The sequence below is a fragment of the Ovis canadensis genome, chromosome 5 (assembly GCF_042477335.2).
Source record: "Ovis canadensis isolate MfBH-ARS-UI-01 breed Bighorn chromosome 5, ARS-UI_OviCan_v2, whole genome shotgun sequence".
Classification (NCBI taxonomy): Eukaryota; Metazoa; Chordata; class Mammalia; order Artiodactyla; family Bovidae; genus Ovis; species Ovis canadensis.
Window position 1 is genome coordinate 50,769,245 of NC_091249.1, and position 17,775 is coordinate 50,787,019.

The 17,775-nt window shown below is 54.3% G+C and overlaps 1 protein-coding gene across 2 annotated transcripts in view; it reads left to right on the forward strand.

The window, feature by feature from the left end:
* The window catches only part of CDHR2 (cadherin related family member 2), a 45,884-nt gene that overhangs the window by 21,304 nt on the left and 6,805 nt on the right, over positions 1 to 17,775 (forward strand). For both annotated transcript variants that reach the window (XM_069591746.1, XM_069591748.1), the window contains 23 exons: positions 242 to 331; positions 2,629 to 2,718; positions 3,118 to 3,243; positions 3,320 to 3,466; positions 3,549 to 3,624; positions 3,723 to 3,841; positions 3,999 to 4,232; positions 5,114 to 5,269; positions 5,352 to 5,513; positions 5,797 to 5,858; positions 6,122 to 6,365; positions 8,546 to 8,785; positions 10,555 to 10,624; positions 10,755 to 11,360; positions 12,771 to 12,842; positions 13,406 to 13,455; positions 15,005 to 15,156; positions 15,306 to 15,414; positions 15,505 to 15,593; positions 16,057 to 16,125; positions 16,227 to 16,304; positions 16,399 to 16,459; positions 16,550 to 16,674. In XM_069591746.1, coding sequence (XP_069447847.1) covers positions 242 to 331; positions 2,629 to 2,718; positions 3,118 to 3,243; positions 3,320 to 3,466; positions 3,549 to 3,624; positions 3,723 to 3,841; positions 3,999 to 4,232; positions 5,114 to 5,269; positions 5,352 to 5,513; positions 5,797 to 5,858; positions 6,122 to 6,365; positions 8,546 to 8,785; positions 10,555 to 10,624; positions 10,755 to 11,360; positions 12,771 to 12,842; positions 13,406 to 13,455; positions 15,005 to 15,156; positions 15,306 to 15,414; positions 15,505 to 15,593; positions 16,057 to 16,125; positions 16,227 to 16,304; positions 16,399 to 16,459; positions 16,550 to 16,674 — 3,227 coding nt within the window. The remainder of the gene's footprint in view (positions 1 to 241; positions 332 to 2,628; positions 2,719 to 3,117; positions 3,244 to 3,319; positions 3,467 to 3,548; positions 3,625 to 3,722; positions 3,842 to 3,998; positions 4,233 to 5,113; positions 5,270 to 5,351; positions 5,514 to 5,796; positions 5,859 to 6,121; positions 6,366 to 8,545; positions 8,786 to 10,554; positions 10,625 to 10,754; positions 11,361 to 12,770; positions 12,843 to 13,405; positions 13,456 to 15,004; positions 15,157 to 15,305; positions 15,415 to 15,504; positions 15,594 to 16,056; positions 16,126 to 16,226; positions 16,305 to 16,398; positions 16,460 to 16,549; positions 16,675 to 17,775) is intronic.

Consider the following 17,775-nt stretch of genomic DNA (forward strand, 5'->3'; position numbering starts at 1 on the left):
AAGAGAGAGAGAGAAACTAAATAAGGGGTAAATCTGCATGAAGAGTATCAGGAGTTCTTTGTTCTGTACTTGCAACTTTTCTGGCATTTGAAATGGTATCAAATAAAGAATCAACCCAGACACTGCCTGATTGTTCTCCTGAGACGCTATGCCAACTTGCATTCCTGTCCAGGCACTCCTGAATTTGTTTTCTCAAACTCCCACGCTTTCTGGCTCACCTGGGCTTGCTTCTCACTTGCAGGTGCAGAGGGAAATGCAGGTGATCGTAGAGGACAGAAACGACAATGCACCTGTTTTCCAGAGCATAAGCTTCTCCACCAACGTCAGCGAGGTAACATCTGCCCTACCAGGGTGGGTGTATAAAAAGCAGACATCCCACAAATCTGCTCAGAGTGGAAAGGACCGGAGACAGTCAGCAGGTCATCCAGGACTGGGAAGAGTGCCTCCTAGAAAGGGCAGCTGCAGGAACCAAATTAAGGGGGTTGCATGTGACCCCATGTACAATAGTTACAAGCAACATTTTTCAATCCATCACACTGGATTGGAGTTCATTAAGTTATGATCATCCCAGGTGGAGAGGAAGAAATTGATTTTCTCATGTGTCTGGACATGTGAATGGTCTATCTGGCTTCAAACATGGCTGGATCTAGGCACTCAAGCCAGTCATCAAGAAGAGACTTCTTTCCACCTTGCACCTCTGTGACTCTTGTTGCCTTCATCCTGGGCCTGGGGGAGAAGTTCTCTCTTGTGATGATGAAAGTGCCCCCAGCAGCTCCAGGCTCACATCCCACTGGCTTTGAATTGCAACACAGACTGTCTCTTTCTCAGTGGTCCCAACCCACACCCCAGGGCTGACTCTCACTGACCCATTGTGGGTCGCGTGCACATGCCAGCATTGTTTGCTGGGCTTCCCAGGTGGCTCTAGTGGTAAAGAATCCACCTGCAATGCAGGAGATATAAGAGACCAGGGTTGATCCCTGGGTCGGGAAGATCCCCTGGAGAAGGAAATGGTAACCCACTCTAGTATTCTGGCTTGGAAAATCCTGTGGACAGAGGAGCCTGTTGGGCTACAGTCCATGGGGTCACAGAGTCGGACATGACTGAAGCGACCTAGCATGCATGCATGTCCATCAGCTGAGGGGTGCGGCATGCTCCAGTTGTCAAAGCTGGCATCGTGGGCCTTCCCCTTCAGCAAGGGTGACAGCTTGACTTGAACTGCTTGGGCAGGGAGGAGGTTCTCCAGTGGTCCACAAGCAGGAAACACACCACTCCTGAGTCTTCATTACTACACGGATTCAAAGACCTGAGGGGTGTGCCCTACCCCCCAGGCCAGACAAGAGGCTGGTGAGGCCCAGACAGACCTTCAACACGCTCTGATCGAATGCCTACTATGTGTCTGGCACTGTCGTTGGTGCTGAAGATACCTGGAGATGATAGCCTTGGTTGCCACCCTCAGTAGCTCACATTGTAGTGAAGATCACAGATACTAATGAACAAAACATTAAACAGATAGGATTATTTCAGAGGGTATTGTGCTCAGTGAAGAGCATAATGGGCTGCTTACAGGTTGAGCCAGTCAGGAAAGTCTTCTCTGGGTGGGTGACATCTGAGCAGAACTAAATGTCAAGGAGCCTGCCTGGGCTGCTTCAGGAAAAGGATTTTCCAGGCAGGGAATAGCAACTGCTCTGAGGTGTGAATCAGCCTGGAGAGTTGTAGGCATAGCAAGAAAGCAGCTGTGCAAGGAGGGTGGAGTGTGAGGAACAGGTGAGGTCAGAGAGGTGGGCCTGACCCCAGAGGTCCATGGAGGCAGTCTGGACTATATTCTGAGTGGAATGGGGGAACCACTGGTGGATTTTGAGCATGAGAGTGATGTGGTCTGGTTCAGGATTTTCAGAGATCTCTCTGGCCCCCTTGTGGAATTAGTGAGTGTGTGGACAGGTCCTGGGGCAAAGGCATCCAAAAGAAACTTTCAGCTCTGAAGAGTACTGTCTGCAACCTGGGCTGGAGGCTACAGAGAACCCACAGGGAAGTTTAAGCAGGGGAGTGGCAAAACCTGAGTTCTGGAATGATCATTTATACTGGCCCTGAGGGGCTCAGCAAATCAGAAGCTAGTTCATGTGGTGAGGGGGCTGCATCGGAGAGAGGAGACGGGGAAACTGCTTCCTGCCGATGTCCAGATGCCCCCAGAGGCCCAGCCCAGGGGAAGAAAAGGGGGCACCTGTGGAACAAACACAGGGATTCAGGTTCTGGAAGGTCTGTCACTCTCCCCGTGGTAGGGCTGTGGGCCCTGGAACTCCAGGTTGGAGCATGTGCTTGGGCATGAAGAAAATGGATTGGAAAAAAAAAAAAAGAAAGAAAGAAAATGGATTGGAACTCAGAGTTGATGAAACCTTTTGTTATAGAGGGGCTTCCCTGGTGGCTCAGAGGTTAAAGCATCTGCCTACAATGTGGGAGACCTAAGTTCAATCCCTGCGTCGGGAAGCTCCCTTGGAGAAGGAAATGTCAACCCACTCCAGTATTCTTGCCTGGAGAATCCCATGGACAGAGGAGCCTGGTGGCCTCAGTCCACAGGGTCTCAAAGAGTCGGACACGACTGAGAGACTTCACTTTCACTTTCTTTTGTTACAGACCCTGCCGGTGGGCTCCGTGGTGTTATCTGTGCTGGCCACTGACAAAGACACAGGCTCCTCCGGAGCGGTGGTATACTCCATAGAAAATGTGAGTGTGTATGGTCCACGTGGGAGTGTGGGCGCTGCCGCTCCTTGTGGCCACCAGGGGGCAGCATCTCCCACACAACCTGCAGGCACCTTGCAGACCAGGAGCTCTGCCATGGCCCAGCCCTGGTCCCCACACCGTCCTCTGGCCCCCTCTGGCCCCATTTGGTCAGTCGCCTAAGAAGGGTACCTGCTGAAGACCGAACCCTTCTCCCCACCCTCTCACCCAGAGTGCTGAGGCAGTATCTCGCCCACTTCTCAGAGGCAGACACTGAGTATCAGAGAGGTTATGTGACCTGGTGAGGTCAAGAGCAGAGCCAGGATTATACCCCAGGCCTCTGAGAGCAGGTCCTGGGGGCAGAGCCGTCCTGGGGCAGCCTGGCCTGACTGTGCTGTGCCTCAGGTCATTCCTGCCACGGAGGGCAGTGAGTACCTCTTCAGGATCCTTCCCAATGGTTCCATCATCCTCAATGGCAGCCTCAACTACAACAGCAAGAGCTCCTTCTACCAGCTGGAGCTGAAGGCCTGTGTGAGTGGGGGCACTGCAGGGGGGTGGGGGCATGGGGACCCGAGGCCCAGAGTCACGGAGACCCGTCTCCCTGCAGGACTCGGGCGGCCTGTACGACAATCGCACCGTCTTCCAGTGCTCCTCATCTGTCTTCGTGTCCATCTCTGTAATCGACAAGCCAGACCTGGACCCCCAGTTTGTTCGGGAGTTTTACTCAGCCTCCGTGGCTGAGGATGCACCCCAGGTATGCTGGGCACCTGGGGGAGGGCCTGGGGGGAGCTGAGAGGTAGGGACAGGGCCTGGCTCCCGACTGTGCCTCCCTGCAGGGAACCTCGGTGCTGAAGGTGGAGGCCATGGATGGTGACAGAGGCATCAATGACCCTGTGATCTACAGCATCTCCAGTGAGAACGGGGTGTCCCCAGGCTGGCGCTGGGCAAGGGGAGGGGTGGGGGCTCCGTCAGAGCCACTGGAAGGAGCTGCTCTTGCTGCCTCTTCCCAGATTCCACAAGGCCTGGATGGTTTGATATTGGCAAGCAAGATGGGGTGATCACAGTCAACAGTCCCCTCGACAGAGAGCAACTGCTGGAGGAGGATGAGGAAGTGCAAGTGCAGGTCACGGTGAGTGAGGGGGCCACTGCCCCCTTTGCACCCCCACTCTCTGCACCCCCACTCTCTGCACCCCCACTCTCTGCACCCCCACTTTGATCTTTGATCTCAGCTCTTTTGGGATGCTGGTTCTCTGACCTCTGCCTTCTGGCTTCAACTCTGCTCTCAGGCCACCGAGATGCACCCCAACATCCACGGGCAGGAGGCCAAGGCGAGCATATGGGTCACGCTGAGAGTGACAGACGTCAATGACCACGTACCTGAGTTTTACAACTGCAGCCTCCAAGACTGCGCCTTTACTCCCGATGAGACTCAAGCCAACTTCACTGGCTACGTGGATGAGCACGCCTCCACGCGCATTCCCATTGAGGACCTCGCCATGGTGGTCTATGATCCAGACAAGGCAGGTGCATCCAGACCATAGGCAGGGTGGGCGGAAGTGGTGATGGGGGGTCGCTGGGGAGGGGAGGTGGAGAGTAGCCAGCAGAGCGCCGACCGTGGTGCATACACAGTGCCGCAGGGAGCGACAGCGGTGCCGACCACGGGCGGTGGTGATGAGCAGAGTCTGAGCGACACTGGAACTGCTGAGTGATGCTGAGCTGGTGGGAGGTCTTGTGTTCAGGGTGGAGCTCAGTGGTGGGGAGTAGAAAGGCAGGACGCTGGGTAAGGTTGGGTGGAATGTCACTTTGTAGAGGTGTTGTGTAGAGGGTAGTGACGGGTAGATGGTGAAGTTGAGGGGAGCTGGTATTGGATATTGGGGGATGTGGGAGGTGTTGAACACAGATGCTTCTAAATGGGTGTCAAATTGGAAGGTATTCTTGAGAGAGGTTGGTACTAAGCGGTGGATGATTTGGGTAGTACTGAACGCTAAATAACAACAGTGGTAGTGACAATGAGTTGATACAAAATGTTGAGTGGAGGATGATTTTGGGTGGTGGTGGTGGTTGGGTGGTGTGTGGGGTTTATGGTCGGCATTAAGTGGAGAGGCTATAGAGTAGAAGGGGCGTGTGTGTAATGGGCCGATGTTGGGCACCGATGGTGTTTGGGGTTGGAGTGCATGGTGGAGGGTGGCTGGTATGGAAGACTCAAAGGGAGTGAGCGGTATTTGTCCAGGCTCTGCAGCCCAGGCTGGGGCCCACAGTGCCTCAGGGAAGTCTTCTGATGAGCCCACGTCTACAGGAATGACCAGTCCACCCTCCTGGGGCCTGTGGCCAGGGACTGGGAGAAAGACGCAGGTGGGTACACTGCAGGACTGGGGTCCCTACTTACAGCCCACCTCTACAGGGCAACAACGGCACCTTCCTGCTGACCTTGGGGGGCCCAGATGCTGAAGCCTTCAGCGTCTCCCCGCAGCGGGCAGTGGGCTCAGTGGATGTGCAGGTGCTGGTGAGGGAACCGTCGCTGGTGGACTACGAGAGGCAGTCAGTGATGCTGGTGCAGGTGAGCGGTGCTTGGCGGCCCAGGGGGGGCCAGCCATGGGGCGCTCCCATCCCCATGCCTCTGCCTCTGCCTCTGTGCTTAGGTCACAGCCACTGACTCTGTCAGCGGGAACGCCTCTGTCGCCTCAGTGACCATCCACCTTCGAGACACCAATGACCACAGGCCCACGTTCCCCCTCAGCATGTACAACCTCAGCGTCTTCGAGCACAGTGCTGTCGGCTCTGTGGTCACCGACAGCATCCACGTGAGTGACAGGGGACAGGGCTGGACTGGGGTGGGAGAGACGTGGAGATGGGCAGGCTTGGGGCTGTCCCTGCCAGAGTCTCTGCGTCATCTGGGGTCATCGGATCCCAGCAAGTGTGCATGTACATGTGAGTGTGCAAGGGTGAGCGTGTCAGTCTGAGTGCATCAGGGGCTTCTCCCTTCGGCTCAGGAAGCAAGCCTGCCCTGTCCTCATCAACTGCATGGTCGGCAGCGAGGGCATGGCTTCCACTCAGTGTCCCATTACCTGTCTCTCTGCCTCACAGGCCTCCGATCCCGACACAGGAGAGGGGGGCCGTGTCACCTACAGCCTGCTTCCAGGGAACGGGTAACGTCTCTGATGGGAGCGGGGCAGGTGGTAAGGGGGACCCAGGTTCGCCTCTCTGCCTCACAGTGGGGCTAGAGGAGCCAGATAAAATATAGGGTACCCAGTTACATTTCAATTTCAGATAAATAAATTATTCATTTTTTTTGGTTGTATAAGTAGGTTGCAAATATTCCACGGGACGTCCTAAAATACTTTTCATTGTTTATCTGAAATTCAAATTGAAGTGGGCATCCTGTATTTTTTTTCGCTCCATCTGGCCGCAGGGCGGACATCTTTGCAGTGGATCCAGACTCGGGGCAGGTGACAGTGAGAGACCGCGAGCTGCTGGACCGGGAGAAACAGGCCGTGTACTACCTCACGCTGCAGGCCACGGACGGCGGGAACCTGTCGTCCTCGACCACGCTACAGATCCACGTGCTAGACGTCAATGACAACAGTCCTGTGGTCAGTGGCTCCTACAACATCTTCGTCCAGGAGGAGGAGGGAAATGTCTCCGTGGCCATCCAGGTGCGAGCTGGCCTGAAACTAGTGGGGGGTGGAGGGAACAGGCCCAGGGCACCAAGCCTGGCTCTGTTGCCATGCTGGCCCTGTGCTGGAATCTGGGCTCTGCTGTGTGGCCCTGAGAAAGTCACTCCAGTCTCTCTGGGCCTCCATTTCTTCTTTGGAAAATAAGGTCAATCATAGAACTTATTCCCAGGGTCATAAAGGATATAAAGTGCCGGCTAGCACAGAGAGAGCCCTCAAAAACCACACTGCTCTTTAAAATGCAGGTCCCGGCCTCACTCCAAAAAGGATTTGGGAGGCTTAGATTTAAAAGTATCATAAAAGAAATGAAGAAAAAGAGAAAATAAACACAAATCCTGTCCAACTCTATGTGACCTCATAGACTGTAGCCTGTCAGGCTCCTCTATCCCTGGAATTCTCCAGGAAAGAATACTGGAATGGGTTGCCATTCCCTTCTCCATGGGATCTTCCTGACCCAGGGATTGAACCCAGGTCTCCTGCATCACAGGGAGATTCTTTACCATCTGAGCTACCAGGCGGTATAAGCACAAAGGTAGGGTTAAACCCAAAGCCATGCAATTGCTAGGAGAGGGCTGAAAACTCAGTTCTCAGCTTCATAGTGGCCAGAGCAAAAATGGAAATGAGACCAGTGGCCAGATTCTCAGAGACGAGGAGATAAGAACCAACTGTTGGCTCCAGAGGAAGGCTGGGGAGAAGCTCCTGCCCTGAATCATCTATAAGGAGGTCTTGTGAGAAGCAGGAAACAAAATCTTCAGAATGACAGTCACGTGGCCACGGGGCCCTCCCGTCTTGGGCTTGTGGTTTCCTGATCTCTTGACAACCTTGTGAAGTAGCTGTTCTGATGGTCCCCATTTCACAGAAGGAGGAAACAGGCTTAAAGAGGTTAAGTGACTTTTTTGTGGTTGTACAGCCAGCCAGTGGCAGTGCTGAAACCTGGGTCTTTCTCCATGCACCTCAATGCTTCTCACGCTGGTCTGAGAACTCTTTGGGGCCAGAGCATCTCAGGTATGCTGCTGGAACCACAGTGCCTGGTTTCAGCCCTGAGAAGTGCTTGGTGAATCAGCCGGCCTGAGTTCAGAGTGCTGAGGGATGAACAACCAGAGTTTTTCATTTCATAAACGAGATCCCAACAGATCTGAAACAAAAAGAGCTGAAGGTGGCGGTGTGCAGGGAGGAGATGAAAGAATTGGGTCCGAGTCAGACTAGCCCAGCTCTGGATTCAAAGCCACATTTGCTCAGCACCTACATGCAACAGGCCCTTTGCTGAGCCCTGGGTCCTCCGAGATGAATTCACCGTAAGTCTTGCTTCCAGGGAGGGTGGCAGCCCATCCTGCAAGGGTGTCTCTTGTGCTGTGTGCAAGGTGGCACAGGGCTGGGGGAAGCCCAGCGGAGGGACCAGCCTGGCCTGGAGCCAAGCAGACACGGCGTAGAAGGCATCCGTGTGTGTGCGCAAAGCCCTGATGGCAGGGGAGAGCCTCCTGGGCTCTCTGTGCCCAGTCACCCTAAAGGCACACCAAGCGTGTGCTCAGGAGCCTGGCAGGACAGGAATACACACACACACAGATTGGGTGAAGAATTTCAGCTACTTAAAAAAAATAAGAAAGCACCGAAGTAGTCATGATGAATCAGAATCTTGCTGGACTTCACACTTACTTTTTTTGGCTGCACCACGTGGCCTGTGGGATCTCAGTCCCTCCCCTCCCTACCCCCCCCCCCGCCCCCCCCCCCCCCCCCCCCCCCGGCCAGGGACTGAATCTGGGCTCCAGGAGGCAAAGTCCAGAATCGTAACCACCAGGCCACCACAGAATTCCCTTACACTTATTTCTGTTGGTTTATTTTTACTTTTGACTGTCTGTAGTATATTGCCCCATACCTCTCACCTCACTAGAATATCAGCTCCATACGGGAACTGTCTTGATCACAGCTCTAGTCCCAGTTCCTAGAACAGGGCTGGGCATGTGGTAGGTAAACATGTGTGGGATGAAGGAATGACCTCAGTGTTTAAGACCTCAGAAGCTCTTGCAAGCTCTTGTTGGTCCTGTCCTCTTGGCTGGGAGACAGGGGCTGGGAATTGGGGAGCATCCCTCTGATTTTAAGAGGTGGAGGCCCATGGGTGGGCAAGCACCTCATGGCGGGCATCCCAACCCTGCGTACCTGCCCAGGCTCACGACAATGACCAGCCAGACACCAAGAACAGCCTGCTGCACTTCAGCCTCCTGCCCAGCCTCTACAGCCACAACTTCTCAGCAGACCCTGACAAAGGCATCCTCAGAAACCTGGGGCCCTTGGACCGAGAGGCCATCGACCCCGCTCTGGGGGGCCGCATCGTGCTGAGCGTGAACGTGTCTGACTCTGGCGAACCTGCCCTCTGGACCACTGTCAGCGTCACCATCACCGTGGAGGTAAGGCCCGGCTCAGCCAGGGACGGGGTTTGGGATGAACCCCGTATTGGGAGGCTCCTGAGAAGGTGGCCTGTTCTCCCTCCTGCCCACCCAAATCACATTTCTGCCCTTGCAATATGGCGTGCTGTGATTCATGGGGTCGCAAAGAGTCGGACACAACTGAGCGACTGAACTGAACTGAACTGAACTGAATATGGTGGGTAAAAGAGTTCTGGAGCCAAGCTGATGGGTTAGAGTCCTGGCTCATTGGTTGTGTAACCTTAGGCAATCAGTGAGCCTCCCTGTGTCCTCAAGTTCCTCATCTGTAAAATGGGAATGAAAATAATATGAGTTAATAAATGGAAAGTGTTGCAAAGAATGCCCGGCCTGGAGAAAACACTCAGTGCACACCTGGCCTTGCGAGGCAGAGGGGGTTAGCTCCGTCATGTTGATCAAAAAACTAAGGCGCACAGAGGTTCAGTAGCTTGCCTGGGTCACAGAATGGGGCTTTGAATCCAGTCTGTCTGGCTCTAAGGCTGCTGTCCCCTCACAAGCACCTCATGTCCATGACGTAGTTGGCGCCCCCGTGGGTTTTGCAGCGCACAGCCCGTGCCCCTGCACACAGCAGCCCTGTCTCCCACTGGGTTGGGATGTGACACTTTCCTACAAGGATCAGAATGAGACATCAAGGAAAACAGGAACAGAAGCCAGGTGAGGACTCACCAGCTGTCTTTGGGGGTCGGGGAGAATAGGCCACAAAGAAGGAAAAAAAGCAAAACTGCCTTTCTTGAGCCATCAAGCTTCTGTCACACCCATGAGCCCTGTGAGTAGGGATGACGACCCCAATCTGCAGATGAAGACACTGAGGCCCAGGGAGGTCAGAGTCACACCACGAGGAAGAGGTGGAGCCGGGTTGAACTTGGAGCTGTGCTTGTAGCTCCTCCTGTGAGGATGACCTTGAGAAGGCAGCTGGCCATGGACATGGGGCAGTGATGCCATCTCTGGGAAATCTCCATCAGAAATTCCGTCTGGTTAAGAAGGAGAGGGCTCTGGTTTTCAAAGATGTTCCTACCGTTTAGTAAAAGCTGAAAGCAGACGTCCATGGGCTGCCCTGGGGAAGGACCCGGAGAGCCAAGAGCACTCAGCATACCAGCGTCAGGGGAGGAGGTGCAGGTGGAGTTGGCCTGACGCTGTCACATGGAGGCAGCACTCTGCATGGGAGAGGCCACTGGGAAGGGAAGGCGAGAACAGAACGCAGTGGGCATCCGAGGGCAGGACCAGGTCCAGCCCTGGCATATGCCCCCAGCGCCTCCCCACCTGAGCTCAGAGCAAGTGTGGTGGGGCCAACCAAGGGTAGGAGGGACAGGAAGAAGGAGGGGACCAGGAAAAACATGGGCATTTGTGGGATCACGGTGGTATTGGGACCAACACAGTAAATCCGAGAGATGGGGAGTGAAGCTGGGCCAGGCAGGGACACAGGTGGGGATGCAGAACCATCCTTCTGGAGAGCAGGGTCTGAGACAGCTGTGAGTGGTGGACAGGGAAACAAAGTGTGTACCTACTTCAGAGGGCCTGCCACGGACCTCGGAGCCCCGCGGGGGCGGGGTCTGGGCTAGCTCTGTTCTCCTGAAGTCTGTTTCATCATCTCTGAAGTGGGCAGCACTGTCTGAGGAGATGGACAGAGAGAATGGGCTGCAGGTCAGGGGAAATATTGGCTTCTCAGGCTGTGTCTGGGGATGCCCAACCTGGGGGCCTGAGTTCCCTGGGCTCAGAACTGCCTCTGTCTGCAGGACATCAATGATAATCTGCCCATCTTCAACCAGTCCAGATATTCCTTCTGGGTGAGGGAGAGAGACCCAGGTAAGTCCTCCCTGGGGCTCCCTGGGTAAGTCAAGGGCAGGCCTGAGGCCCCCAAGGCGGGTGAGGATGGAGGATGCCCCCGGTGGCTGCCGGGCTGTGCGTCTCTCTGCACTCTGCCCCTCATCCACAGAAGTGCAGGTGGGCGTGGTGGAGGCCTGGGATGCAGACCAGACGGAAGCCAACAACCGCATCAGCTTCAGCCTGTCAGGGAGCGGCGCCAACAACTTCATGGTCCGAGGCTCGGTGCTGGGGTCTGGGCAGGCAGCAGGCCGCCTCTCGTTGCCCTCGGATGTGAGCCTGGACTACGAGACACAGGCCTCCTTCAGTCTGATCGTGAGCGCGGAGAACGTGGACGCCCAGGGGCATGAGACTACAGCAGAAGTGCTTGTGGCTGTGGAGGACGTGAATGACGTGCCCCCCACCCTGGACTCAGCCTCGCTCCAGGGCATCCGGGTGGCTGAGAATGGCTCACAGCACGGCATCCTGGGCAACGTGGTGGCCCAGGACAGGGATACCATGTCCCAGGTGGAGGTACAGCTTGTGAATGTCATCTGCACCAAGGCTGGAGTTGACGTGGGCAGCCTGTGCCACGGCTGGTTCTCTGTGCTGGCCAACGGCTCGGTGTTCATCAACCAGAGCGAGGCCATCGACTATGAGGCCTGTGACTTGGTCACGCTGGTCGTGCGGGCCTATGACGTCACAACAGACCCCCGCTTCCAGGCCTACAGTGACAATGGTGAGGCAGCCTGGCCTGCAGGGCTCAGCAGGCTGCAACACAGGGGCTGTGGGGAAGAACTGGAATTTGTAAGGTCTGGGTTCAATCCTGGCTCCAGCCCCAACGAGCTGTGCCCCTGGGAAAGTCACGACACTGCCCTGAGCTTGAGTTGCCGCATCGGTCAAGTGGAGCTGGGTAGTAGGTTGCCTGTGAAGAGTACCTGAGAATATGTATGGAAGGCATTGAGTGCAGTGCTTGGCATGCTGTTGTTCAGTTGCCCAGTCGTGTCTGACTTTTTGCGACCCCATGGACTGCAGCATGCCAGGCCTCCCTCTCTCTAACCATCTCCCCAAATTTGCCCAAGTTCATGTCCATTGCGTTGGTGATGCCATCCAGCCATCTCATCCTCTGACTCCCTCTTCTCCTCCTGCCTTCAATCTTTCCCAGCATCAGGGTCTTTTCTAATGAGTTGGCTGTTCGCATCAGATGAACAAAATACTGGAGCTTCAGCTTCAGCATTAGTCCTTCCAACGAGTATTCAGGGTTGATTTCCTTTAAGATCAATTGGTTTGATCTCCTTGTTGTCCAAGGGACTTTAGCACTTGATGCTGTGATGCTGAGAGGCAGTGTAAAGAGACGCTTCAGAGCCAGGTGTGTGCTCAGATCCCACCTCTGACACAGAAGGCGATGGCGACCCACTCCAGTACTCTTGCGTGGAGAATCCCATGGATGGAGGAGCCTGGTGGGCTGCAGTCCATGGGGTTGCGGAGTGTTGATTGCAACTGAGCGACTTCACTTTCACTTTTATGCATTGGAGAAGGAAATGGCAACCCACTCCAGTGTTCTTGCCTGGGGAATCCCAGGGACGGGGGAGCCTGGTGGGCTGCCGTCTATGGGGTCGCACAGAGTCGGACACGACTGAAGCGACTTAGCAGCTGCAGCAGCAGCAGCAGCAGCAGCAATAACAGTCACATCAACAGCCAGCATATACTGAATCCTTACTACAGCCCAGCCTATGCTAGGCACCTTGCAAGCATTTCACCATTTTACTGCCACACAATCCATGTGGTAATTGAGCCCTAGACAATTTTATAGATGAGGAAACTGAGGTACAGAGTGTGCAGTTCAATAATCTAGCTTACGCAGCTAAGCAGGGTCAGAATAATGTTGCTTCCGGGTGGCACATACCTGGGCTGGGCTCAGTCCTGGCCCAGTGGCCTCACTGTGTGACTTTGGACAAGTTGCTTATCCTCTCTGAGGTCTGGGGAGGATGCTCCCTCCTACACAGGCCAGAGGAGGCTGAGTTAGTAGGGGAGCGGCCTGAGCATGGGAGATGCATGGTAGGGAGGCTGCTGGGAACAAGCCTGAGGACCAGGCTTTGTGGGTCAAGCCTTACTTAGAGACCAAAGCCAGCCAATCTTTTCCCTCTAGGAAGCCTCCCCATCACCATCGAGGATGTGAATGACAATGCACCTTACTTTCTCCCTGAGGATAAGACTTTTGGTAAGCTGCAAGACCCTTCCTCCCCTGTACTCTGCCAGAACTACCTTTGGGCAGCTCCCACAGATGCTGCTCAGACCCCCAGGTGTGCCCCTGAAAAGGGAAGAAGACCTCCAGCCCTGTCTCTCTCTCAGGGATTCAACAGGAGGAGAGACCTGAGTTTTCACTCTATCTCTGTCCCAACTCACATCTGACCCTGGGCCCGGCCCTCCTTCTCTGGGCCTCAGTTTCCCCATCTGCACAATGGGAGGTGGCTGCTGCTGCTGCTGCTGCGTCGCTTCAGTCATGTCCGACTCTGTGCGACCCCATAGATGGCAGCCCACCAGGCTCCCCCATCCCTGTTCTTCTCCAGGCAAGAACACTGGAGTGGGTTGCCATTTCCTTCTCCAATGAAGGAGAGGAAGGACCTGCTAACTAGTGGCTCAGGGGTAGCTGTAGTGGGGGTCTGGCAGAGCTTAAGGGCAGGTTTGGAGGGATGAGCCCCGAGCTGGGCTTATTATGGTCAGCAGTTGGCCAAGGGGGCACTGGCCCTGCCGCCACTGACCTCTTCCCGTCTACGCTTGCAGTGATTATCCCAGAACTCGTATTGCCCAACCAGCAGGTGGCGTCTGTCCGGGTAAGTCCTTGGCTTCAGCCTTTGTCAGTCACATTAGCGCCAGGAGACAGGGCCCAGGCCTTTAGGTCTTTCAGCCATTCTCCAAATGTTTTAACACTAGAAAGAAAATGTATTAACTCTCTGGAATGGAAACGAAGCACCTGCTTAATTGATATCATTAAACTCCATTAATTGTTAAATGTGGTATTTATAAAAAATTCATGACCTTAAAAACCACTTGCAGTGTTTTTCTTCAGAATTCTGGACTATTACAGAGAAATCACAATAACTGAAAATTAAACAAGTTCCTCATATTAAATAATTTCCAGAGCAAGCTGCAAAAATGCTTTCAATTTTTATGGCAGTGGCTATGTTTATATTAGAGGGTGGTGGCTGTGCCCGCAGTGGGTAAGGGCTGAGGTCTCCCCCACAGCCCTGGGGCCTGGGCCTGGCCAGGCCTTTTGACTGAGCTGGGGAGCTGCTGTGCCTTTTTGGAACTCACTTTCCCTTCCAGACAAGAAGCTGTCAGCCCTTGGCGGTAACTCCTTAGGGTTCAGGCGTTTTATATGTGGGTGGCCCTCCTTGAGTTATGGAAAGGGCATGGGTGTGGAGATGGATGGCTCTGGCCCTCCCCACTTACAGCCGAATGTGCCCTGGGGAGGATAGGTCTCTGTCAGAACCCCAGTGTCCTCCCATAAAAGGGGAATAGTAATTCTCCCTTTCTGGGGCTTCCCGGGTGGCGCCAGTGGTAAAGAACCCGCCTGCCAATGCAGGAGACATAAAGATGTGGGTTTGATCCCTGGGTTGGGAAGATCCCCTGGAGGAGGGCATGGCAACCCATTCCAGTATTCTTGCCTGGAGAATCCCATGGACAGAGGAGCCTGGCAGGCTACCATGGGGTCGCAGAGAGTTGGACACGACTGAAGCCACTTAGCACGCATGCAATTCTTCCTCTCTAGGTTCTTTCTAGGCTCAAATGGTCAGTTTTCCAATCTTCAGCCCTGGCTGAAGACGTTCATTCCAACGTCAGGAGTGTGGCCCTGGCTTTGAGCAATTTTCTTTAAACCAACTCCCTTTTGAAACATCAACACCAGCTTTAGCCTCATCCTGAACAGTGACATCAGTGGCCTCACAGCTCTATGTGTTGGTTGTATTCTTCTCCAAAAGGCACTAGAGTGAATAAAAATGCCTCATTTCATGGTCTGCTGGGGGAATTCATACTCCTGTTAGCAAGCACTGAAAGGAGGGGTCTGGGGGAAGGTGCTTGGTACACAGTAGGTGCTCAGGACAAGTGAGTGTCCCTAGGCTTGTGCGTGTATGGAAGTGAGAGGAGGGACCTTCCCAGGGTGACCTTCTACCCGGGAGAGACTTGGGCAGTGACCTGTTGAGTTGAAGCAGGGACATGTTCAAACACTGTTTAAAGCATTTGGTCAGTGGCCTGGGGAAGGCCAATAGAGGTCATGGAGGGGCCAGGCTCCCAGGCTACCCTAGCTTCAGATTCCTGCTGGGGATGGAGGGGTGCCTGGCCTGGCCCAGCTGCCAGAGTTTGTTCACTCCGTCTTGCTCCCAGGCCAGAGATGACGACTCAGGGAACAACGCGGCCATCCTGTTCTCCATCCTTCAAGTGGATTTCATCGCTAAGGACGGGGCCGTGACCGCTTTCCAGGGCTTCTTCCGGGTCTCCACTTCCTCGGAGGCCAGTGTGTTCACTGGCAACATTGAGTAACTGCGGGCAGCCCCTGGACAGGGGTGGGGGAGCCAAGCGGGGCCTCAGGGCAGTGAGTTCCCCATCCTAGGAGGGGTCCAGGGAGGTTCTGAGAGGACTCCAGCTTGGGTTTCAGAACTGAGTGGTGCCCTCCTACCTTCCGTAGCCTGTTGACCAGCCTTGATTCCACTCTCCAAGGCACCTACCAAGTGACGGTCAAGGCCCAAGACAATCCTTCTGAGGGTCTTGCCCAGGAAGCCAGCATCACCCTAAACGTGAGTGTTAGGTTCTGGCTCAGTTCCCAGCGCCCTCTGCCGGCCCCAGGGTCCCTTGCGTCTCATCTTCCCCACGTCCCCCTCCCATAGCTCTTCACCGTGGACCAGAGTTACCGTGTGAGGCTGCAGTTCTCACTGAGCAAGGAGGAGGTGGGCGCCAACTCGGAAGAGATTAAGGCGTAGGTCTCGGGAGCCAGGGGGGTGGGTAGCCTGTGGGGAAGAACAGGGCTTGGGAGCCTAGTCCCTGACAGAAATCTGAATGGAATATCTTTCAACCCTGTCTGTGACCCACGTTTGATCTGGTCCTTGTCTTTGACCCTATACCTGTACCTGCACTTCCATTCTGCATGCCCCCAGAAGCCTGTGGTTGGCTGGGCAGAGATAGGCCTAAATAGGGCTGCCACATACAGTTGCAAAGGCAGTACACTGCACAAGGGCACTCTGCTTGCTAAACTATAAACCCAGTCCTAAAGGAAGGGGCTTCCTTGTCTAATTTGTGCAAGAGTGCTACTTGCTTAGCCAGTGGAGCTGTCCAGAGGAGGTGACCCTCACACAATCCCTAATTTCACTGCCAGAGCCCTGGCCACAGGCCTGGGCTAAGGCCCCTACCCCAGCCCTCCGTGACATCTGCCCCCTTTGCAGGGCTCTTGCTCAGGCAACCAGGACTACTGTCTACATTGTGGACATTCAGGACATAGCCTCCCCGGTTCGGTGAGTGCCCACTCGGTGGATGGGGCAAGGAAGAGAGGAACAGCAGCAGGGCTGTGGCTGGGTGGTCCTGGGCTGTGGGCTTCACCTCTGCCCCATTCCAGGGCCCGAGGACGTTCCTACCTTGATGCCTATTTTGTCTTCTCAAATGGGTCGGCCTTGACCCTTGACCAGCTGAATATGTGAGTGGGGCTGCCCTTGGGGTGGGCAGGAGGGTAAGCAAGAAGCCTGGGGGATGCCAATGTCCCTCGGGCCTGAGTGGGGCTTTGTGGCCAGGATGATCCGGAATGACCAGGACTCCCTGACGCAGCTGCTGCAGCTGGGGCTGGTGGTACTGGTGAGTGTTGGCAGGACAGAGGTAATGGGGGAGCAGGAAGGCGGGAGACTGACCCCACAGCCTCCTCCCATCACATTCCTTCTTCTCCAGGGCTCCCAGGAGAGCCAAGAGTCGGAGTCACCGGACACACTCCGCAACGTCACCATAGGACTGGGAGTGGCTTTGCTGCTGGTCATTGTGATCTTTAGCACGATCATCATGTGTACCCAGAAGAGGTGCTGCTCCCATCACCCTCTGTGTCTCCAACCTCCCCTCTCTCACCACCCAAGATATCTAGGGGTAGAGAGACCTGGGGCTTAGGTGTCAGGTACATCTGTATTCAATCCCCAGTGACTCCTTATGACCCCTTGGGTAGGTCATCTCCCCTTCCCAAGCCTCAGTTTCCTCATTTGCAGAATAGGCTTGATGCTACATTCCCCAAATCATTTCAGGGATCCATGTGCGTCTCATACCAGCAGACATCTGGCATATGTTGCTGTTGTTCAGTCACTCAGTCTTGTCTGACTGTCTGCAACCCCATGAACTGCGGCACCCCAGGCTTCCTTGTCCTTCACTATCTCCCAGAGTTTGTTCAAACTCATGTCCGTTGAGTCGGTGATGCCATCCAACCATCTCATCCTCTGTTGCCTCCTCCTCCTGCCTTCAATTTTTCCCAGCATCAGGGTCTTTTCCAATGAGTCAGCTCTTTGCATCAGGTGGCCAAGGTATTGGAGCTCCAACATCAGTCCTTCCAATGAGTATTCAGGGTTGATTTTCTTTAGCATTGACTGATTTGATCTTCTTGCATTCTAAGACTCTCAAGAGTCTTCCCCAGAATCACAGTTCAAAAGCATCAATTCTTCAGTGCTCAGCCTTCTTTATGGTCCAACTCTCACATCCATACATGACTACAGGAAAAACCATAGCTTTGACTACACAGACTTTTGTCGGCAAAGTGATGTCTCTGCTTTTTAATATGCTGTCTAGATTGGTCATAGCTTTTCTTCCAAGGAGCAAGTGTCTTTTAATTTCGTGGCTGCAGTCACTGTCCACAGTGATTTGGGAACCCAAGAAAATAGTCTGTCACTGTTTCCACTTTTTCCCCATCTATTTGCCATGAAGTGATGAGATTGGATGCCATGATCTTCATTCTTTGAACATTGAGTTTTAAGCCAGCTTTCTTTCACTCTCCTCTTTTTACCTTCATCAAGAGGCTCTTTAATTCCTCTTTGCTTTCTGCCATTAGAGTGGTATCATCTGCATATCTGAAGTTGTTTAAATTTCTCCCAGCAATCTTGATTCCAGCTTGTGAGTCATCCAGCCTGGCATTTCATGTG